A 23,963-nucleotide genomic window follows, 5' to 3' on the forward strand; every position below is an offset into this window, starting at 1 on the left:
ATAATATTGATTACTTTATTAATTTACTACTATATATATATATATATATATATATATATATATATATATATATATATACAGGGAGTGCAGAATTATTAGGCAAGTTGATTTTCTGATCATATTTTTTTCCCAAGCACATTTTACCAATTCCAATCCACATCAATCTTAATAACTACTATTAATATTGTTTTTAATCATTTATAAGTGATATATAATTGTTCATGAAGGCTGGAAATGAAAAATGCCTTATATTCAGGTGTGCAGAATTATTAGGCAAGTTTTCTTTTACAGGCAAAATGAGCCAAAAAAGAGATTTAACTCAGACTGAAAAGTCAAAAATTATAAAATACTCATGAGAAGGACGCAATACTAATGCAATACTAGAAATTGCAAAGTTAAAGCATGACCAAGGGACAGCAAAATGCTCATTGGGTCAGCGGGGTCAGACAAAAACAGGTGGAAAAGAAAAGACACATGTTAACTGCAAAATAATTAAGAATTAAGGTGAAGAATTAAGTGTGAAACCATCAGGAACCCTTTAGTCTCCAGCGCCACCATTTTCCAGAACTGCAACCTACCTGGAGTCTCCAGAAGTGCAAGGTCTCAGGATCTCAGAGACTTAGGTTAGCTAAAGAATCCTAAAAAATGACCCGCTCTTAATAAGAATCACAAGCTGAAGTGTTATAAAATACATGAAGACTGGGTTTTAATAGGGCTTATAGACAGACAGCTTGAGAATGACTCCTGAAGGACCAGCACCACATCCTCTTGTACCACTGTTTGAAGAATTTATCCAGAATCTGGCAGTAAGGTGTTTGAGTTCACTTTTAGTCCATCTCTTATCCTGAAATGTCTGTCTTGCAGAGATGGACTAAAAATGATCTTCCAAAACTTACTGCCAGATTCTGGAAGATAAATTCTTCAAACAGTGGTACAAGAGGATGTGGTGCTGGTCCTTCAGGAGTCACTCTCAAGCTGTCGGTTTATAAGGCCTATAAAAACCCAGTCTTCATGTATTTTATAACACTTCAGCTTGTGATTCTTATCAAGTGCGGGTCATTTTTTAGGATTCTTTAGCTAACCTAAGTCTCTGAGATCCTGAGACCTTGCACTTCTGGAGACTCCAGGTAGGTTGCAGTTCTGGAAAATGGTGGCGCTGGAGACTAAAGGGTTCCTGATGGTTTCACACATAATTCTTAATTATTTTGCAGTTAACGTGTCTTTTCTTTTCCACCTGTTTTTGTCTGACCCCGCTGACCCAATGAGCATTTTGCTGTCCCTTGGTCATGCTTTAACTTTGCAATTTCTAGTATTGCATTAGTATTGCGTCCTTCTCATGAGTATTTAATAATTTTTGACTTTTCAGTCTGAGTTAAATCTCTTTTTTGGCTCATTTTGCCTGTAAAAGAAAACTTGCCTAATAATTCTGCACACCTGAATATAAGGCATTTTTCATTTCCAGCCTTCATGAACAATTATATATCACTTATAAATGATTAAAAACAATATTAATAGTAGTTATTAAGATTGATGTGGATTGGAATTGGTAAAATGTGCTTGGGAAAAAAATATGATCAGAAAATCAACTTGCCTAATAATTCTGCACTCCCTGTATATATCAAAAAACCCAAATATATATATATATATATATATATATATATAATAGTGCTTCATTTATAATATTGATTACTTTATATATATATATATATTTAGTAGTAAATCTCTCTCTCTCTCTCTCTATATGTATATATATATATATTACAAAGTGATAAAGTAATAAAGTAAATATATATATAAAGTAATATTGCTTGCTTTATAATATTGATTACTTTATTAATTTACTACTAAATATATATATATATATATATATATATATATATATATATATATATATATATATATATATATATCAAAAAACCCAAATATATATATATATATATATATATATATATATATATATATATATATATATATATATATATATATATATATATATATATATATTTTTCCATTTTTTATGTCTATTTTTATATATATTTAATTATTAGACCGCTTAAATAAAATGAAGATTAATTAAATTAATAAAAGTTTTAGCCCCCTTGAATCTATGACGTGTGATGGTCCGTTTGACCGGGGCCCTCTAGAGGCGCTATGAGGAAAATACAAACTCAAGCTCTGAGAAGCACGTGGCTGAGGACGGTAATGACTCCGGAAGTGACGACTTAAAGCCTTTCCAGATCGAGGCCGGCAAGATGGCGGCGGACACGCAGGTTGGTGTGAGTCGATCCACTGCTGCATGAACATTAAAACACAAACTTTTCTTCTGTATCTCACCACTTTTTTTATGTGTTTTAAAAAAAGATGACGTGTGTTCTGCGAGCGCGTGATGCTCAGACACACCAGAAAGCGCAGTGCGCGCGCGATAGTGCATGAAATGACAAAATGACCATTAATTATAGCACAGTTGCATAATAAACACATGTATTATGATTCTGCTCTAATGTGAGAGAGATTGAGACTGTAGTACGTTTGTAACTCACTTAAATGTGTATCTGCTGATCTCAAACACACATTCACTTCAGATCCTGATAAGAAAGTGCCAGAAGTACCGTGTTTTGTGGACATGGTATCATGGTAAAACCATGTTTTGGGACATGTAGCACTGTATTATCGTGGTAATCTTCAAAATGCCTTGTAAATATACTGTGGTAAATAAAAATAATCACTGACAACATCATTACTTTTTGTAAGGGGTCACTTATGAAAATGTACCACGGTAATCATACAATTAGCCTGAAATGCTAATGTAAAATTATAATAAATTAATATCCTTCTGTCAGTATATGATGCTTTCAAAATCTTTGTCAATTTCATCATGTTGTTTTATGACAGCGGTGACTAATATGACGTTATCTCGAACTTTAATATAGTAACAATAAATGTAGTTATAAGTATTGTAAACAACATTTACCATGGTAAGTTGTGCTTAAGATGCCCAGATTACAAAAAAACTCCAGTAAATGTAATATGATCACGATGTGATATTTGCATTTAGATGAGCAGCTCTCCGATGGCTCTTGTTTTTGTGTTTGTAGGGGCAGGTTTCAGACACACTGAAGAGATTCGCTGTGAAAGTCACGTCATCCAGCGTTAAAGAACGCAGAGAGATTCTTGAAGAAGTGAAGGAATGTGTGAAAGGAAAGGGTGAGTTGATCTCTCTGTTGCTGTATCAGGATAAAGTAATAATATGACTTATTTCTTCTATGAAGTCTAGTGGCTGTCAAGCTCCTAAAGGCATAAAAACACTGTTAAAGCTTCATAACTGTTGTATATACCACTCATACGCTGAATTTCAAGTCATCAGAAGTCATACATGTGTTCAAAAGTTTGGAATGATGTGAGAGTGAGTAAATGACTTACATTTGTGTCTGTGCTGTTTGAAGCCTTTAATTGTTTGTGGTTAAATTCTCTCTTCAGATCTTCCTGAGCCGGCCATTAAAGGACTGTGCAAACTCTTCTGCCTCACTCTGCACAGATACAGGTGCGTGTGAGCGATTTCTTCTCATCTGTCCACTAAAGCAGGGGTTTACAATCCTTTAGAGGCTATGGACCATCAAATATGATCATCCTCATGAGGAACAAAATTAATGTTCATGTCTAAAGACCCAATTTATACTCATTTTAATTGTAGACTATACTAATTTAAAGTATTATGTGGAAAATATTTTTAAGTTTTTCTACTCACTGAAGTACTCTACTGTTAAATGTATTATTTATTTATTTTAAATTCACCTATGGTGAAAATCAAGTTTTTAATATTGTCTTTTAATATGCTTTAACACAAACCATGTGCAAATTCATAAGTCGACACCATTGCTGAGTATTTTCTCTTTAAAACTGCAGTGAACCAAAGACAGTCTCAAACCGGAGGTTTGAAATCGCTGGTGTTTCTGACGACACAAATTACCTTGTAACCAATCGCGTCAACGTGTCGGCAGGCACGGAGAAGCCACGCAAAATCGCGTTCAGTATCGAAGATGAATCGACTTCGATAATGAACCCGATTTTGCGTGGCTTATCAGTGAACTACGGCTCTGTCTATTAAAAGGCGCTCCATTTTAAAGCAGGTGATGGCGATTTAATGGGAATCAGGGAACCGGCTTTACTGACGAAATGCGCGTGAGAATCGCATGCGATATATCGCCCAGCCCTACATTCAAGCTATTTTAAGGCATGAAAAAAAAATTCACAGGAAAAAACATTTAAATTAGGGCTGTTAACGCATGCAATTAATTCAAAATCATTAACACGTTAAAATAATTTGACGCATTTAACGCGAAAAAATTACAGAAGCATGTGAAATTATGTCATAACGTAATTTACGTCACGCAGGTAGATGATCTTAAAGTCCATGCTGATTATATCAGAGATGGCAGAGAGAATTATTCATTTAAGTGTCTGTTTCGCTTTAAAACACAAACTCTCTGTCATTGTAACTGAAGAGCGCGAACCCTCCCGCATCGCTCTGTTCCTGTCCGAACGGAACGTCGAAACATCCCACTGCTGTATGGCCAGATTATATGAAAGCTATGTTTCTCGGCTGGATAAAGCAAACCAGCTTCTTGCTATGAAAGTTTTGATGCATAAGGATTGCAATCAAAGTAAAGGCAATTGTGGTGACATACAGGAGTCACGTGAGTCTGTTATATTGATGCGCAAACAAATCATGTATGAGTGCTCTCAATGCACTGAACGCACATTGTTTTTATGCACAGACACATTTCAGTACATTCAGGATAATGTTTGGATTTGTCCTGTGTATGTTGCTGTGTACTTTAGTATATATGCAGGTCAAGGCGGTTGGTTTAGGTGTTTTGGGCATCTCCATGTGGTCCTGTGACTTGTCTAAAATGTAAACAAGCTCTTTGCTTTTGCACATACTATACACTGAATTCTGAAATTCTTTTTTTTTTGTGTGCTGTGATTATTATTTTATTTTTTTTTATGGGTGCTTTGGTGTAGCCTACAAAAATGTATGAATTATATGAAATCATATAATTTGGTTGATTGGTGTCCTTTTGGAATCTGCAAGTGTCCTTTTCTGGAACAACATCTAAATTTACCTTGAAAAAAGCTGTAAAATACAGTTTTGTGAGAATCACACTTCAACCTGGTGGTTTACTTTGCTGGATATAGAAAATGGTGGCAAAATGGACATGTTAAACAAGATAAATGGTGTATGCTTAATTTCACGATAAGTGTGCGATTAATCGTGATTAAAAAATTTAATCGATTGACAGTCCTATTTTAAATGTCATTTTGGTGATTAAAGATGAGTTTTAAGGCATATAATTATTGAATTGACTACAGGAGGACTTTAAATCAAAAGTTTACTGCTTACTTATTTAAATCAAAATTAATAAAATTTGTATATTTAATTATATTAACATTTTAAAATATTAATATTTATTCAAATGTATTTATTATAAAACACATTTTTATTGTGTACTTATCTAATTTATATTAATCTAATTTGTAGTATTTATTTTAATCCTATTTTATTTGTTTTCATTTATTTATTTTATACTATTTAATTCTTCATTTTAATCCTTTCGTTATTTATTTTTTACAATGTTTTCTCTTTTCCACGAACCTCCTAGGACTCCCTTGTGGCCCTGGACCCCCCTGCATTAAAGAGGGCATATTATGCCCTTTTACAAAGTCTTGTTTTTGTTTTTGGGCTCAGCTAGAACAGGTTTTCATGCTTGAATGTTAAAAAAAACACATTATTTTCCTATATTCTCCATTGTTGCAGCTCCTCTCTTCTCAGTCTGTCAGTAACGCTCTGTTTAGTTCCTGTCTCTGTGAAACCCCTCCTTCTGAAAAGCTCAGCGTGCTCTGATTGGTCAGCTGGATCAGTGTGTTGTGATTGGTCAAGCGCTTTCAGCGTGTTTGGGAAATGTCCTGCCCCTTACCATACCTGCGTGTCTCAACACACTACTAACTAACTCAACCAGGCCCCGCCCCTTTATTCTGCGTATGCCTCGGGTGGAAATTATTTAAATGAGGAATATTGTGTCCTCTTTAAAGCATGCGAGTATGTTCTTCTCATGCAGGTGGGTTTGATTTGTCTTCTCAGGGATGCTGCATCTCGGCGAGCTTTGCTCTCGGTCATCGAGGTGCTCATCCAATCACAGCCTGATGCCATTGCGAGCAACCTCCCTCCCGGTCTGCTCAGCTGCGGGGTGGTCAGCAGGGGTGTGATGCCTGGGTGAGTGACCGCAGAAATCTTATAGTTATCAGATGCCAGTTTCTCCAAGCTTTGATCTATATACGATATAATGTCAAAAATACCCACAGGAAGAGCACAGCGTCAGGAGCCTGCTGCGCCCTGCCATGGACCTGTTTGATCGTTCGGACTGTCTTCCCCACCGCAGACAAAAGAGAAGGAGCCAACTGGAAGAAACTGGTCAGTTGTTTTGAACTTTTGATTTTCATAATTTAGTTTAGCCTTTCTTCTAAACCTGTATGACTTTATTAGATCTCTACATATCTGTCCAATCATATTCTCTCTTTTCCAATCAGGTTGAGGTTCAGAGTTTGCTGCTGGCAGAGGCGGTGGGCGGAGCCTCAGGGAACGCGCTCAAGTCAACCAGCAAGCGCTTTAACAAGCTGTGGAAGGAGGTGAAAACTAAATGAATTCAGTCTGATGTCTCATACAGTATCGTTTAAAAATTTAGGGTCGATTTATTTGATCAAAAATACAGTAGAACTGTAATATAGTGAAATATTATCCCAGTTTCAAATAACTGTTTTCTATGTGAATATATTTTAAAATGTAATTTATTCCTGTGATCAAAGCTGATTTTTCAGCATCATAACTCCAGATGTCATTGTCACATGATCCTTCAGAAATCACTCTAATATCAATTTCTTCTTATTATCAATGTTGAAAACAGTTGTTCTGCTTCATAATTTTGTGGAAACTGATACATTTTTTTCAGAATTCTTTGATTAATAGAAAATTAAAAAAAAAAGAACCAGTGTTTATTTGAAATGGAATCTTTTGTAACATTCTAAATGTCTTTTTTGATCAGTTTAATGCATCTTTGCTGAATAAAAGTATTAATTTATTAAAAAACAAACTCAATGACTGCAAACTTTTGGTAGTGTAGATCTTTCTCTGCGAATGTAAAAGCTCATGTCTATTCAATAGTTAGTGTTGCTCGGTTGTAATATAACAGCAGTCCTTCAGTTTAGAAGTTTTGTCTCTGTTTCTGCAGAACCCGGGTCTGGTGGATCAGTACATGAGCACTCTGCTGAGTCTGGATCAGAGCTGTGTGTCTGTACCGCTGCTGGGATTGTGCGTGGACTTCTGCACTGCGCAGAAAGACATCGCCACCATCAACAAACACAAGGTGATAAACTCGACCTCTGGCGCTTCACATGCCAGTAGTGTGTTAAAACTGTGTTGACTGTAGTGGTGCAAATGTTTCAGTGTTATTTTAATATTTATTAATATATATTAGTATTTATGAACATTTTTAATTAGCTTTTACTTGAATATTGTATGTTTATTTAATGGAATTTTTTCATAAAAAAAACTAAAAAAAAAACTAAATAGCTTTAATTAATTTTACTTTTAGTAATTTTAGAACTTAAACTTGACTTAATACTTTAATTTAACAATGCCAACACTGTTCTGTTTTAGGCGGCTCTCTTGGACCTGTACATGAAGACGGTCCTCATGAGTAAGACCAGACCGCATCAGCACATACTGGTGAGAATCTGTGTCGTGACTTTGTTGAATTGACACTCTTTGCAGTGCCGAGATCATAAAGCCTGAAGCTGAATGTGTGTTTCAGGAAAAGAGCGGCTCGATGCTTCGTCACATGTCTCACTCGGAGTTTAAGGAGCAACTGCTGCCCACCTTACAGAAAGCTCTGCTGCGCAGCCCTGAGAACTGCATGCAGAGTGAGTCACACACATTCAGACACGCGCATCGCAAACTACCTCACGCTGTGATTCATCAAGACAGATACTTCATGATGTCATCATCATTAGAGTGCAATTGTGTTACTGCTCAGAATAAATTATCATGACACAATGTTATTGTCAGTGTTATCTTAGCATAATTGAGATACTATTGTAATTTATTAGTATTATGAATTAAATTTTTTTTTCATATTTTCAGTTTTCATTGTAACGTTTTAATCATTTTGTCCATTAGCCCACTAGTTAAAAATGAGCAATACATTCGTTACAGTATTTATTACACAACTGTTCATTGTTAGTTCATGTCCATTAAATAATATGAACTGTTAATTTAATTATGCATTAGTGAACGTTTAAATTAAAATTAACTAAAATTAATAAATGCTTTAGAAGCATTTTTTATGTTAACTAATGTTAACAAAAGGAACCTTATTTAAAATGTCTATATTTTTTTTTTTTTTTATTTCATTTTTAGTTATTTTAGTACAGCAAGTTAAACTAAATGAAAATGAGAAATTTTGGCAGCTAGCTGAAATAAAACATGCTTTTTTAAATTTTAGTTAATTTTTATTTTATTTAAGTAACTAAAATGTTTTGTATGCTTTTAGTTTTAGTAAATATAATATCCCTGGTTAATTTTAACAATTAAAAGGGGAAATATAATTAGGGCTGCACAACGATTAATCGCGATTAATCGTTTGCAAAATAAAAGTCTGTGTTTGCGTAATATATGTGTGTGTTCTGTGTATAATAATTATGTATATATAAATACATGCACATACATGTATAAATGTAAGAAATATATACATGTATAAATAAATATACATATTTATATATATTTTATATTACATATAAATATATTTTATATATAAATATCATTTTTTCTTAAATTTATACATGTATGTATTTATATATACATAATTATTATACACAGAACACACATATATTACAGACTTTTATTGTGCAAACGATTAATCGTGATTAATCGTTGTGCAGCCCTAAATATAATAAAATTATATTGTTGTCAAAAAATAGTGTTTCTGACAGTTCATTAATAATTGCTTTTGTTTATAGAAATACTCACAATTTTTTTTTTTCTTTTTCAATTGCGGGAGTATTTTTTTAAAATACCCCCCTGTAGTCTATAATTTTATCCCCTTAAAACTCGTCTTTGATCACCAAAATGATATTTTTAAATGTTTTCTTTCCCTTGAATGCCTTAAAATAGCTTGAATGTAACTCTACACCCTTGCCTCATTTAGTATACGCAGTTCTATGAATATGCAAATTAGCCCCGCCTCCACTCACTCGCACCAGCTCAGAGATCCACTTGTTGACGATCACGCATTAATGTGATTGGTTATATGGTAGTTTGTGACGTCAGACACACCAGCGATTTCAAACCGTGTTTTTGAGACCGTCTTTGGTTCACTGCAGTTTTAAAGAGAAAATACTCAGTAATGGTGTTGATTAATGAATTTGCACGATTTGTCTTAAAGCACAATAAAAACACCACACAGACATATAAAAATATTAAAAGCTTTAAAGGTTTTTTGAAACCTCTCGTCTACCAAGCATGAACAAGATATTACTTTTTACTATATACTGATTGTTAATTTCTGAATAATTCAGAATCCTGTGTTTTATAGTCTTTTGCTCATATTTCCATCTCTGTTATTGGTCTTTCCTCCAGCGATCTCCTCCATGTTGGCGTCTCTCACACTTGACCTGAGTCAGTATGCGCTGGACATCGGGAAGGGCATCTCCAGTGAGTCGTCGACAGTGTGTTTGAGATGTTTTGGTCTGAGGTGTCACGTGCAGGTTTAATGTCGTGTCTGTGTGTTTCAGGTCAGCTGAAGGCCAATAACCCAGAGCTCATGGAGCAGGCGGTGGCGGCCCTTCAGAATCTGGCCCAGCAGTGCAGCGACCCCAGCGCCGTCCAGGACCTCGTCAAACACCTCTTCGGCATCCTTGGAGGTCAGTGTGGCCATGAACTTTTACAATTAAGATTTCTATGGCTGGAAATCATAATCAAAAATCATCATAAGCATCATTACTCCATTCTTTAGTGTCACGTGATCCTTCAGAAATCATACTAATATGCCGATTTGCTGCTCAAGAAACATTTTTGATTGTCAATGTTGAAAACAGTTGCGCTGCTTCATATTTTTGTGGAAACTGTACAAAAATTCACAACCATTGAAAAGTTAGGGGTAAGTAAAATACTAAAAAATAAAATAATACTTTTATTCAGCAAGGATGCATTAAATAGATCAAAAGTGACAGTAAAGGCATTTATAATGTTACAGAAGATTTCCGTTTCAAATAAATGCTGTTCATTTGAACTTTTTATTCATCAAAGAATCCAGAAAATAATGTATTATAGTTTCCACAAAAATATTAAGCAGCAAAAACTTTTTTTAAAATTGATAATAATAATAGGAACTATTATTAATAAATGAGCACCAATAATTGATGATACTTGTGCAGCAAATCTGAATATCAGAATGATTTCTGAAGGATCATGTGACACTGAAGACTGGAGTAATGATGCTGAAAATTCAGCTTTGATCACAGGAATAAATTACAATTTATAGTATATTCACATAGAAATAAGTTATTTCAAATGGTAATAATATTTCATAATATTACCGATTTACTGTATTTTTGACCAAATAAATGCAGCTTTGGTGAGCAGAAGAGACTTCTCTTAAAAAAAAAAACATTTAAAAATGCTTGTGTTGAGTGAAAAGATCTGTCTGTGAAAGCAATAAATGTAGTCATTTAAATATAATAATTATTATGATAGAAACCTGATGCGTGTGGAAAACCACACCTGTAATCTCAATAAAATTATTATTATATGAAACGTATCCAATAATCATTAATGACTGGAAGGTCATGAATAGGATGTTGGTGTAGGATGTCTCACATACACATCACCAGATCCTGCTCGCTTTTTGAAGCAGGATATTCCTAATTGTTAATTTTGTTTTGCACAGGCTCAGAGGGGAAGCTGACTGTTGTGGCCCAGAAGATGAGTGTTCTCTCGGGTGAATATCCTGTCTGTCTGTCTGTCTGTCTCTCTCTCTCATATGCTCATCAGGCCTGTACTTTTTTTCTTTTCTAGTAGCTAATCTTGAAATCAAGTGTCTTTTGATCGCTTCTAATTCAGGAAACGTGTTTTTGCGTTCTCCTGCACTGCTCTTTCATTGGTTCATCTTTGACCACTGTGCTTGTGTCTAGTGTCTTTTGCAGTGTTTTATGCCAAGCTCAACTTTTTAAAACATGTGTCTTGAGACCGAGAACGTCTTGAGTTTTTAAATGCAAAAACACATGCTTTGTTTGAAAGTTGTTCCTTCCAGTTTATCTCCCAAATCTCATTCTCACTTCTGCATGAATATGTGAGTTTTTTATTCAAGTAAGCGCCTGCTGTCATATTAAGCATAATTTGTGTGTGTTTTTGAAACAGGAATCAGAAGTTGCAGTCATCATGCCGTCTCTGGTGCTTCCTCTCAGTCTCTGAGCTCCAGTGTGGCTGTGATGTTCATCCCATACCTGCAACAGGAAGGTGAGTAACCTACAGTTTTTAATATACACTTTTTTTTAAACTTACTGTTTAAAACACTCAACATCCATATGAGTATGAGAGCATTTAGACTACTTTCATAAACTGGGGTTTTTGAGGGTACTGCAGGGGTTTGTGTTGATGTAACACTAATAATTAATTAATTATTATTATTATTTAAAATTAATTGATAATAAATTATTTTAAAGTAAAAAAATTCAAAATAAAACACTAAAAAATGTTTTTAAAATTTTAAAAAATAAAAAACAAAAAAAAATATTTTAAAAAATTAAATATTAAAAAAAAAAAAATTAAAAATATTTTATTTGTTTTACTTGCTCACCATAACCATTAAAGGATTAGTTCACCCAAAAATGAAAATTATGTCATTAATAACTCACCCTCGTGTCGTTCCACACCCGTAAGACCTCCGTTCATCTTCTGAACACAAATTAAGATATTTTAGATTTAGTCCGAGAGCTTTCTGTCCCTCCATTTAAAATGTATGTACGGTATACTGTTCATGTCCAGAAAGGTAATAAAAACATCATCAAAGTAGTCCATGTGACATCAGTGGGTTAGTTAGAAGTTTTTGAAGCATCGAAAATACATTTTGGTCCAAAAATAACAAAAACTAGGACTTTATTCAGCATTGTCTTCTCTTCCGGAATCCTTTCCATTGAATTGATTCCATTGAATCCTTTCATCTGTCGGCGTTGGTAATGCACTTTTACGTCGTTGTTTTTGGCGATTAGGACATCCGTGACATGCGCACTTACGCACCATTTTAAAAAATATAGCAATACCAAAATACAAACAATGTAGAATAGCTTGAATACAGCGTGCGTCTCCCTCAGACTGTAAACGAAGCTCAGGCACACCGGATAACACATCAGCAGCGTCGCTGCGGAGTCGTGAACCCAGATTGACAACAGACCCGGAAGAGAAGACAATGCTGAATATTTTTGGACCAAAATGTATTTTAGATGCTTCAGAAACTTCTAACTAACCCACTGATGTCACATGGACTACTTTGATGATGTTTTTATTACCTTTCTGGACATGGACAGTCTACCGTTCATACATTTTCAATGGAGGGACAGAAAGCTCTCGGATTAAATCTAAAATATCTTAAACTGTGTTCCGAAGATGAACGGAGGTCTTACGGGTTTGGAACGACATGAGGGTGAGTCATTAATGACATAATTTTCATTTTTGGGTGAACTAACCCTTTAACTGACTTCCGAGAGCCATGAACATGCAAATTCGTTGTTAAATAATTATTTTTTATTAATAACAGCATTATTTTAGCATCATTGAGATATTATAGTTTTTGTTCAATATTTTCCATTTTAGTTAGTTTTAGTAATTGTGTTTTCATCATTTTTATTAGTTTTTTTAATGCCTATATAGTTTTTAGTCATATTTATTACATTTCTTTAAGTACATCAAGTTAAACTAAATGAAATGAGAAATGTTTCCATGCAGGTAGCTGAAATTAAATATCAAGATTTTATTTATTTCTACCCAGTTTGCTATTTAATGACTTGATATGAATTTTAAATTTTTGATGCAAAAATGTTGTGAAATCTTGTAAATTTAATTTGTTAAACAATCTTCCATTTCTTAAACATGCATAAAAACCTAATATCTGCTGATTGTTGTGTTTGTGTGTTGCAGTCCACGAGGGGACGCTGGTACACGCAGTGTCTGTGTTATCCCAGTGGACGGGCCGTTTGACGGTGGATGTGCCCTCAGAGCTGAGGGAATGGTTTAAAAAAGCCTTCACCCTCAAGACGTCTACGTCCCTTGTGCGTCAGGCGTATCTCCAGGCCATGCTCGGGGCTTTCAAAGGTCAGTTGGTCTGCTGGGATGGTTCACATGGATTTAAATGTGTGCTGTTGATGTTGTCAAAATAAACAGCGTTTGTGTGTCTTCATCCTGTTTAGGTGACACTCTCAGTCAGGCTGTTGACTTCCTGCCTCTCCTCATCCAGACTGTGGAGAAAGCTGCTGCTCAGAATACCCAGCATGCACTGCTGGCTGAGGGCGTGACCGCGTCTGTGCTGCTCTGTCGGCTGTCTGTGCTCGACTCTGTGTCTGGTGAGCGTTCACACTAGCTATGCACATACTGGGGTATCGCATAAATACTACAAATATACGTAAAAAACTTATGCGCTGAGGCGGATACATTTTTTTATTTATTTATTTTTTTTTTTATCCGATAAGAAGACACATGATGGAAACACATTTACTGAATGAATCTTTTGAACTCAAGAGAACATTCTTCACGCTCTGAGACGCGAGTAATTTATGATGCCACAGTGGCTTCCCCGATTGCAGCAACTTCCATTTTTATTACAGATATTTTGTGCCCATTTCCCAGTTAGTGATGATTTTGTTCTCTTGAACACATGGGATGGAAACGCTGCTTTATTTGCAAATGTTTTATACAATATTCCAATTTTTCACATAAGTTAAATTCTCAACGATGGATGGAAACATAGCTACTGAGACTCTGCTGACATCTTCCTGTGTCTCATGCTGGTGTATCTTCATGTTCTTCTGTGTCTTTAGAAGCGAAGCTGGTGTCTTTCTGGAACATGATACTGGATGAAAAGAAGCCTCTGTTCACCACTGAGAAGTTCCTCTCTCAGGCCAGTGAAGAAGGTCAGAAACGCTCCATTTATCCAGCTTATCCGGAGGCAATTCTACAGGGTTCCCACTCGTCCTGGAAAACCTTAAAAACCTGGAAAATCGATGACAAATTTTCCAGTCCTGGAAAACACATGGAAAATTAGAGAAAATGTAAAATGTCCAGGAAAATCTTGTAGTTGTCCTGGAAAATTATTTTTTAAAAAGTTCTTGGGTTTTTCTTTAGAGACCAAAGAGCTAAAAGATGATAAAATGAGCCAAAAAGAGATTTATCTCAGACTGAAAGGTCAAAAATTATTAAATCCCCCCAAGAAGGATGCAATATTAATGCAATACTAGAAATTGCAGTTAAGGCATGATCATTGGACAGCAAAATTGCTCAGTGAAGAATTAAGTGTGAAACCATCAGAATCCCTTTAGTCTTCAGTGCCACCATTTTCCAGAACTGCAACCTACCTGCAGTCTCCAGAAGTGTGAGGTGTCAGGATCTCAGAGACTTAGTTTAGGTAAAGAATCCTAAAAATGCCCCCCATTTAAGAATCACATACTGAATTGTAGTAAAATACAAGACAGATTTTTTATAGGCTTTATAGACAGACAGATTGAGAGTGACTCTTGAAGGACCAGCACCACATCCTCTTGTACCACTGTTTGAAGAATTTATCTTCCGGAATCTAGCTGTAAGGTGTTAGTTTATTTTTAGTCCATCTCTTACCCTGAAAAGTCCACCTTGCAAAGATAATGATCTTCCAAAACGTACTGCCAAAAAAATAGATGTGTGGATCAATAGTTAAGTAATGACAATAAACTATGGAATCTTGTTTCTGCTACTGAATAATAAATAAAAAAAAGTCTAAATATTTTTCTTACAATTGCGAGTTTACATAATTGTGATTTAAGCTCGCAATTGCAAGGAAAAAAAGTCAGAATTGCGAGTTTATATCACTCTATTCTGATCTTTTTTTCGCAATTATTATTTTTTTCTGGCATTTGACAGTTTATATCGTGCGATTCTTACTACTTTTCTTAGAATTGTGAGATATAAACTTCCAATTGCAAGAAAAAGTCAGAATTGTGAGTTTCTATCACGCAATTCTGACTTTATATCTTGCAATTGCGAATATCAAATCACAATTATGTTAACTTGCAATTGCGAGGGGAAAAAAAAGTCAGAATAGCGAGATAAAAAGTAAAAGTTGCAATTACCTTTTTTTTTAACGGAAACAATCTTCCATAGTCATAATGTATGATTAAGAGCTCATATTAAAAACTGATTTTATAGTTAAGTCATGGCAATAAACCTTTTAAAGTCTTAGAGAGCAATATATTACTTTAGGGCGTAATTCCAGTCTTTTATTCCCATTGTTGTAAAATTGAAAATGTCCTGGAAAATGATCGCTGAAAAAGAGTGGGAACCCTGATTCTAGGATTTCGCTTAATTGGTTAGACGAAAATATTTAGTCTAACTAATAGAAAGAGGCCATATTATGCCCTTTTTCAAAGTCTTGATTTTGTTTTTGGGCTCTACTAGAACAGGTTTTTATTTTACATTTTATTTTACATTGCAGCTCCTCTCTTCCCAGTCTGTCAGTAACACTCTGTTTAGTTCTTGTCTGTATGAAGCCCCTCCTTCTGAAAAGCTCAGTGTGCTCTGATTGGTCGGCTGGATCAGTGTGTTGTGATTGGTCAACCGCTTCGATTGTGTTATCCCGCCCCTTACCATTAACTGCCAGTTTCAACACAATACTAACTAACTCAACCAGGCCCCGCCCCTTCATTCTGGATATGCTGTGGGTGGTAATTATTTAAATGAGAATATTGTGACGTGTTTGTTCCCATTAGAAAACTCAAGACTACAATAGAGGAGTTTCAGGGAGTTTGGAAACACTGACACTGATATAGAGAATAACTCCCGCTGGAGGGACTTTTGTTTTACCTTTTTCATGCGTAAACGGCAACATTACACACTAAAGAGAGATGAACATGTAAAAAAGTGTATTAATTCCTCTTTAAAGATTTTAACAACTGGTAAAGGGAGGATTCAGAGTCAAATAACCTCAGGTATTTTACTGCAGCTACTGTTTTCTGCATGCACAAAGGAAGATCACTGATGGTTTTTTCGTTTATTTACTACTTCTTTTTTATTTTAGTTTTTAGTAGTTTTAGGACTTCAACTTATTTCAGTTATGTCTAAAGTTAGATTTTTCATCTGTTTGTATTTTATTTCATTTCAGCTCCATTAATGAAAATCATTTTTAATAGTTTAACAGTAACACTGAGTTGTAAATCTGATGAAGATCACTCTCTCACACACACCTGTCCTGTACCCACAGCTCTGTGCACCATCCTGCTGCTGTGTGAAAGACTGTTCCTGGATCAGCCTCAAAGACTCAACAACAGCAAGTCTCAGTGAGTCACTACTATTTTCCCTGAAATGTTTTTTGTATTATTTAATTATTTATTGATCTGGCAGAGGGAATTCTATTTCCTGTGTTCTATTTTAAGTTTTACAGTTTTTGTTACTAAAAATGTGAACAAACATGTAAACTAAGCATTTGTAAATCATTTTACTTTTGTATCACCTGGTACTTTTGTATTGGATCTTGTATCACCCTGAAAGAGTTTATTTTGTGATTTGATCGTCTGACTTTACCGTTAAACCACTTGTTAAACGAATATACACATATACACAAATGCATATGAATCTTCATTTGATTTGTTTTACTTCATTATGTAAAAATAGAGATTGACCAATCACCAGTGTTGTTTTTGTATTAATATACATTTACAGAATTTATTAATATTTTAAATTATTTTTTTAATTATTATATAATTAGTTTTTTTCATTTTTAGTTTTAGTAATATTGTTTTGCTTTTATCATTTGCATTTTTATATATATTTCTATTTAGCTTCAGTTTATTTTTATTTCAGTTTTAGTAGTTTTAGTACTTCAACTTGTTTTATTTCAGTTAGTTGCCAAAGCAACATTTAAACTTTTGTTTTTCATGTAATGTTTATATTTTATTTCAGCTTTATTTCAGTTAACGAAAAACTATTTAATAAGTTATTGCCAATGGCAATACATTTTTCCAGAGAGATGTGTAATAATGATATTAAATCAACAGAAAACATTTTTGATCAGTTTCAATGAAACATTAGGACATGTTTATTTCTATACAATAATGTACAATGTTACAAAAAGACCAGGAATATTATTAACCTTCCTGTAGGGCTGCATTATGTATGTATATATAAATACATGCACATACATGTATAAATAAATATACATATTTATATATTTTTTTATATTACATATAAATATTTTATATATAAATATATTTTTTTTCTTAAATATATACATGTATATGCATGTACTTATATATACATAATTATTATACACAGAACACACACATATATTACGTAACACAGACTTTTATTTTGCAAACGATTAATCGCGATTAATCGTTGTGCAGCCCTACCTTCCGTAGTATCTGGTGTCAAATTGACAACTCTGAAAAATATGATAATTATATTTATTAGAAGAATTCATAAACATGCACATCTTGTTTTACAGAGTTTTCAAAATGCCTGTACACATTTTTACCCAATCGGTGATGTCTACGGGCATTTTGATGCCACAAAAGCATTGATGAAATTTGCACATACCAGGGTTAATTCGGGTGAATTTTTGCATTCAAAAACAGTGCAAAAACTGTTGCCATTTTCATAAGTATCTGTGAGCGATCACGTGACTCAAACCCTTGTCTGCTGTCCTCAGGATGTATCATCAGGCCACAGTGATGGCGCTGCTGTCCCGTCAGTGGCGTGTGCGGAAACGTGCTCAGCAGTCCGTGAAGAAGCTCCTGTCCTCGCTGGGCGGATCCAGCCTGGCCCACGGCCTTCTGGGAGAACTGCGTGTCATTATTAACAAACACAAGGTGAGGGATGAAGAGGAGTTGAACGATTGCTTTACTCTGACGTGTTTTGAATTTGCTAATTTTTACATCTCTTAAATCAGATTCTGCCGTCAGATGCTCTTTATACGGAGACGGGTGAGCTAACTGAGATCGGACGCTCGTATGTTGCTCCGCGGATCCTGCTGGACGCTCTGAGCGTTATCTGCTCTGTGGCGGCCCAGTGGAACGACCTGGCGGAGACTGAGAATCTGGCCCTGGATATTGTCATCGTTACCCATCATCCCTCAATCGGTCCGTCTCTCTGATGTCCCAGTAGATTTGATTGCATCCATACAGGAATTTTCCAACAGCTGTTAATCATGCTCTTTCTTTTTCAGTGGCCATCAGGTCTGAGTTGTGGCCTTCTCTGCTGTCCACTATGAAGATGAACCCTGCTGAATTCATCGACAAACACCTGGAGAAGATTCTACCTCGCCTGCTAGAAGCCAACACAGACAACCAGGTGAATTTAAAGTCGACATGAGAAGTTGCGATAGTCTTTTCTTGCCTATTGTGCCGTATGTCAGAGTGAAACGACTTCTCAAACGAGAACAAATGTAGGGCGGGGCTTGATTTTGTCCATGGGGAATTGATTGGATGGTTGTGGTTTGCTATTGGTGGATCTCATGTGAGTGACAGGTTGCCCCGCCCTCGTCATCAGAGAAGAAATGTCGCTGCAAGAGGGAGAGGACGTTATTTTGATTAAAAAGATTGAGGCACATGATTTAAAAAGAAAAAAAAAACATGCATGGATAAATCATTTATAATAATTACTGAAATATTCCATAATAATTTATAAATAAATATTAAATTAAAAAATTATATTTTAAATGAATTTTAATTAAATATTGTATAAAATTTATAATGAATATATTTAATTTAATTGCAGCATTTTAATGTACATCATATTTGATATATATTGTATATACTGTGTCTTCGTTCAAATAATGAGCATAAGAGATTTCTTTCAAAAACATGAATTATTGCACTGATATAGAAGGACAAATTTAAGATTCGGTCATATTTATTTTTATATTTATAGTTGTCATTGTCTCTCACCGTAGGCTGTTCAGAATGCTGTCGGCTCTCTGTCGCTTCTGTCTCCAACTAAACTGCTGCCGCGTGTCATGGATCACGTGACCCAGCGCTTGTCCAATCCTGCGCTGGTCCAGGTGACGCGTCAGGAATATGCAATCATGAAAACGCCCGAGGGAGAACTTTACGACAAGAGCATCATTATGAGGTAAATTGAACTGAATCAGTCCAGATGAAATGAATTAACTTCATTATCTGAGGCTGGGTCGAGTGAATGAGAATCACATGGATGGATCTGTAAACACAATTGTTGTTTTTGGCAGTGCGCAGCAGGAGAGCACGAAGAAAGGCAACATGAAAAGAGAGAACAAGGCTTATTCCTTCAAAGAGCAGATCATTGAACTGGAGCTTCAAGAGGTGAGAGAGAAATACAGCAAAAGATCTGATGCAATAAAAAGGGTTATTTTGGGCTGTATGTACTAATGTGAGATCTGAATAGTTTCTGTACATTGTTTAGTCAAATAGTATTTCCAACAGAAATGGAGAACTCATTTCTCATCTCATTGCATTACCTGTTTAATTCAGTTGTCATGTTGAAGATAAACAGTTATTTTGCAATTTTATAATGCAGTTTTTGCATTAAAAAGTAGTTATAGACTGATTTACTGGACTAGTAACAATTTGGGCACCTAGCGTCAAATCAAGTCTGACCAAATAATGAGTCTAGACATTAAAAATCATGGCCAATATTGCATGTGGTTCATCCACCACACTGAAAAATGAGACAAAGTTAAGCACATTGCATTTTGGGATACAGTATCCGGTGCAGTTCGTTCGGTTTTATACCGCACGTTTGATTGAGCCTCTCCTTGTGTTTGTCCTTTAGGAGATCAAGAAGAAGAAAGGCATCAAAGAGGAGATCCAGCTGACCAGCAAACAGAAGGAGATGATGCAGAACCAGCTGGAGAAAGAGTCCAGCATCCGCAAGAAATTGCAGGAGGTGAGAGGTCATGCGCTACTGTAGACCACCTGAGACACCTGATCAGTGTGAACAAACCAACGAGACGCGTCTCTGTCTCTTGTTTTCTCTCAGTTGGACGTGGAGCTGCAGTGTGTGGTCGGTCTGCTGGAGGCGTCTCTGGCCCGTCGTCCTCCTCTGATCTGGATTCATCTTCCTGCAGTCGTGCAGGTACTTCTGCCCCTCCTGCAGTCTCCTGTGGCCGCTCCACGCATCAAACCGGTGTTCCTGCAGATCGGCGTCACTCTGATGCCTAAAGAACTGCACTACTTGGGTAAGCCTTCCTTTTCCTATGTTTATAAACCTTCAGTTGTATTAAGGGTCCTTGTTTTTTTATTATTTCATATGTCAAATTCAATTCAATTCAATTCACATTTATTTGTATAGCGCTTTTCACGATACATATCATTTCAAAGCAGCTTTACAGAGAATATATCAAGCTTTAGCATGTGTGATTTTCAGATGTCTTACTTTTGGGTTCATGTGTGAACGTGACTCAAATCTGTGTTTTTCTTTATATATTTAGCCGTTCTCGTGGGTCATGTGACCTTGCGTCAGCTGAAGCCAGAGTGTGATTTGGATCCTGCTTGGGCTCAAGAAGATCTGAACACGGCGACGCAGCGAACCATCTTACTGCTGCATACAAACACAGCACCTCAGAGAGACGGCAAAACCGGTGAATAACACACACCCACATGCAGGAGAGGGTCAAAAATGGACATGAAAACTAAATTACAACAGGTTTTAGTGCAAGAAAGTGGACCAAAACAATAATAAAGAGCTTCTGTAACTTGGCAAACCTCTCAATCATTGCAGGGTCAGAAGCGTTTGCCCTGTCAGCGCCGGCGTTCTCCTTCTGTTTCCCGTTGCTGCAGGCTGTGTTGAGTCAGAGCAGCGGATCCTCGGAGGAGTCGGAGCTCACGATGACCCGCGCGCTACAGGTCATCAACACACACGCACAGCTGCGGGCGCATTCGGACGATACACTGATAGACGAGGTACGGCTGGGTTCTCAACTGCTTGCTTTGACATTAATCTGTGGTTTTGATTTAATGATTCATCAACTTTGCATTGACTGAAGTCATTCAGGAATTTTTGAATTCAGTTTTAGATTTCAGATTTGAGTTTAGTCAGATCGTGGCAAAAACTGACATGTAAATAATCTTTTACATAACTAATTAGCATGCAAATGAATGCCATTCCTAAGAGCTGTTCACACCAGTGATAACTATAAAGATCTAGTTCTAAAACTCATTCTAAGTATCTAAAAGAATATCAGAGTCCACACTACAACTATAATGATAACGACACAGAGAAACAATATCATTTGAATCACTTTCACAACATTTTTTTTTTTTTTTCAAGCTGATGAATGATAAAAACATTGACAGCCAATCAGAATCCATTCTGCTTTAAGAGCTTGAGCACAGTGTGTGCTTATAAAATGCAGGACACTAACAATAACTAATAGTTATTGTTATCTTTATAGTTTTCAGTCTTGATGTTAACAGGCCTTTAAAATTGGCATGAAATGGACTTTGCGATAGTCTTTTTCCCCCTATTATGATGTATATCCGATTTAATGGCTTCTGGAACAAGAAAAAATGTAGGATGGGACTTTTATTATGTATTTTGAAATTGATTGAATTGTTATTGTAGTGCTTTGATCTCGTGATTTGATTTTCTTTTAGTAAGTTATTGAGGAAATTAATGAATGAATGACTGCAATTAAGTGCACTAGAATATTAAAGATATGAATCTGAATTTTGTTGTGGTTATGTATGTTTCATGTCAGTGGCTCATTCAGAATCACCAATTGTATCTTAAAAATTAGATTAAATATTACTAAATCATTTACATCTAAAAAAAATCAATTCTAATTTCTGTTATAAAGTTTAATTTAATTTAAAAAACTATTAAGATGACATTATTAAATAAATTATAAATTATAAAAAGAATTCTATTATATAATATTTATTAAATATCTATTAAATATATTTTTTATTTAAAAAAAAATTAAATTATAAAGTAAAAATTAAATTACATAAAAATAAATCCAGTTATATCTGTGCATGTTCATGAAGTAAAATCTTATTCAGTTGCACTTTATTTTACAGTCCTGTTCCCCATGTACATACTATGTACTTATTATAATTATTACAATAACTGGGTAAAAACTAGGTGAACCTACCCCTTAACCTAACCTTAACCAATGTAGTTACCTTATATTACCCAGTACTTTCTTAGGTAAGTACACTGTAAGTATATGTACTATAAAATAGTGCAACCTCTCATTCATGTGTCCATAAATTCATGCGTGCATATTTATGATTCTATCCATGTCTGTATAACTCAACCCCTAGGAGTTAATAATGAATCTCTGTTTCTGTTTGTCCAGAACGGCCCAGAGCTGCTGCCCAGGGTCAGTATGCTGCTGCTTTTGACCAAAGTGATCGGCACGTCCACCCCTCGCCTTCAGGTAGAGCCTGGAATCAAGAGCGGCGCTCAGACACACGCAGTATTTGATGAGAGTTGTGTTGTGACAGTGTGTTTGTTGTAGGTGCTGGCAGCAGACTGTCTGACGGCTCTGTGTGCCAGCGCTGGAGGGCAGGGGGGATGTGCGCTCGCCGAACAGCCTGAGATCGACGTTCTGCTGGAGGCTTTACTGTCCCCGTGCTTCTCTGTCAGAGACGCCGCACTGAGGGTCAGTACCTTTCTGATGTCATTTTGCCTTTGAACACGTTTGTTTTAACAGTATATTATGAAACCTCTGAACTGGCTCTTGTAGGGTCTGCTGGAGATGGAGTTGGCGTTACCCACCGACAGCGCTGACGCCAACGGTCTGAAGATGCTGAGGAGACTGTGGGTGGCGAAATTCGATGTGGAGGAGGAAGCCAGAGCTCTGGCAGAGAAGTGAGTCATGCACTTTAAGTGTAGCATCAGTTTTTCACACTGCAGCCTCCGGTGCTGGTGCTAATCAGTTTCACATCAGAGTTTGGTTTGTGCTAAAGCTGTTTTCCAAACTCACTTCAGGGAACAACACAAGTTAATTTGAAAACAGGGCTCTGGGAAATGGTTCATCATGTGGACTCCAGCGCAGTTCACAGTTGTTAGGAAAGCAGTCCAGGTTATTCTGTGGGAATGAACTGCTGCTGATGGATATATATATATATATATATATATATATATATATATATATATATATATATATATATATATATATATTTATTTCACCAGCTAAATTTCAAAAATGAAAATGCATGTCAAAATAAAATGAAAAGGAAAAAAAATATTTCACCAGCTAAAATAATATACATTTCAAAAGTGAATATGCATATGTGTCAAAATAAAATGAAGGAAATCACCTTCTAAAATTGACATTTTTAAAGTGAACATACATTTCTGAAAATAAAATAAAAATATAACATTTCACCAGCTAAAATAACATTCATTTGTAAAGTGAATATGCATTTGTCAAAATAAATTAAATAAAACAAACATAAATATTATTTCACCAGATAAAATTTACATTTCAAAAGTGAATATGCACGTGTCAATGTAAAATAAAAAAATCACCTTCTCAAATAGACATTTCTAAAATGAGCATACGTTTGTGAAAATAAAATAAAAATATAATATTTCACCAGCTAAAATAACATTCATTTCTAAAGTGAATGTGCATTTGTGTAAAAAACAAAATCACCTTCTAAAATAGACATTTATAAAGTGAATATTC

The 23,963-nt window shown here is 35.4% G+C and overlaps 1 protein-coding gene across 2 annotated transcripts in view; it reads left to right on the forward strand.

Moving 5' to 3' along the window:
• The first annotated feature begins 2,125 nt into the window (after window positions 1-2,125).
• The window catches only part of gcn1 (GCN1 activator of EIF2AK4), a 54,107-nt gene continuing 32,269 nt past the window's right edge, over window positions 2,126-23,963 (forward strand). Inside the window, exons 1-29 of one of the 2 annotated variants that reach the window (XM_048211416.1) lie at window positions 2,126-2,270; window positions 3,096-3,204; window positions 3,478-3,541; window positions 6,140-6,271; window positions 6,361-6,469; window positions 6,586-6,684; window positions 7,284-7,418; window positions 7,712-7,780; window positions 7,866-7,974; window positions 9,689-9,763; window positions 9,844-9,972; window positions 10,998-11,048; window positions 11,468-11,566; window positions 13,244-13,417; window positions 13,513-13,665; window positions 14,140-14,232; window positions 16,551-16,626; window positions 17,997-18,156; window positions 18,237-18,426; window positions 18,513-18,637; window positions 19,239-19,417; window positions 19,533-19,626; window positions 20,096-20,209; window positions 20,303-20,501; window positions 20,754-20,903; window positions 21,044-21,225; window positions 22,626-22,706; window positions 22,788-22,931; window positions 23,016-23,140. In XM_048211416.1, coding sequence (XP_048067373.1) covers window positions 2,253-2,270; window positions 3,096-3,204; window positions 3,478-3,541; window positions 6,140-6,271; window positions 6,361-6,469; window positions 6,586-6,684; window positions 7,284-7,418; window positions 7,712-7,780; window positions 7,866-7,974; window positions 9,689-9,763; window positions 9,844-9,972; window positions 10,998-11,048; window positions 11,468-11,566; window positions 13,244-13,417; window positions 13,513-13,665; window positions 14,140-14,232; window positions 16,551-16,626; window positions 17,997-18,156; window positions 18,237-18,426; window positions 18,513-18,637; window positions 19,239-19,417; window positions 19,533-19,626; window positions 20,096-20,209; window positions 20,303-20,501; window positions 20,754-20,903; window positions 21,044-21,225; window positions 22,626-22,706; window positions 22,788-22,931; window positions 23,016-23,140 — 3,437 coding nt within the window. In that variant the 5' untranslated portion in view covers window positions 2,126-2,252. Of the gene's footprint in view, window positions 2,277-3,095; window positions 3,205-3,477; window positions 3,542-6,139; window positions 6,272-6,360; window positions 6,470-6,585; window positions 6,685-7,283; window positions 7,419-7,711; window positions 7,781-7,865; window positions 7,975-9,688; window positions 9,764-9,843; window positions 9,973-10,997; window positions 11,049-11,467; window positions 11,567-13,243; window positions 13,418-13,512; window positions 13,666-14,139; window positions 14,233-16,550; window positions 16,627-17,996; window positions 18,157-18,236; window positions 18,427-18,512; window positions 18,638-19,238; window positions 19,418-19,532; window positions 19,627-20,095; window positions 20,210-20,302; window positions 20,502-20,753; window positions 20,904-21,043; window positions 21,226-22,625; window positions 22,707-22,787; window positions 22,932-23,015; window positions 23,141-23,963 lie in introns of both variants that reach the window. The other variant, XM_048211415.1, reaches the window with a different exon arrangement.

This window comes from Megalobrama amblycephala, linkage group LG12, assembly GCF_018812025.1.
Source record: "Megalobrama amblycephala isolate DHTTF-2021 linkage group LG12, ASM1881202v1, whole genome shotgun sequence".
Classification (NCBI taxonomy): Eukaryota; Metazoa; Chordata; class Actinopteri; order Cypriniformes; family Xenocyprididae; genus Megalobrama; species Megalobrama amblycephala.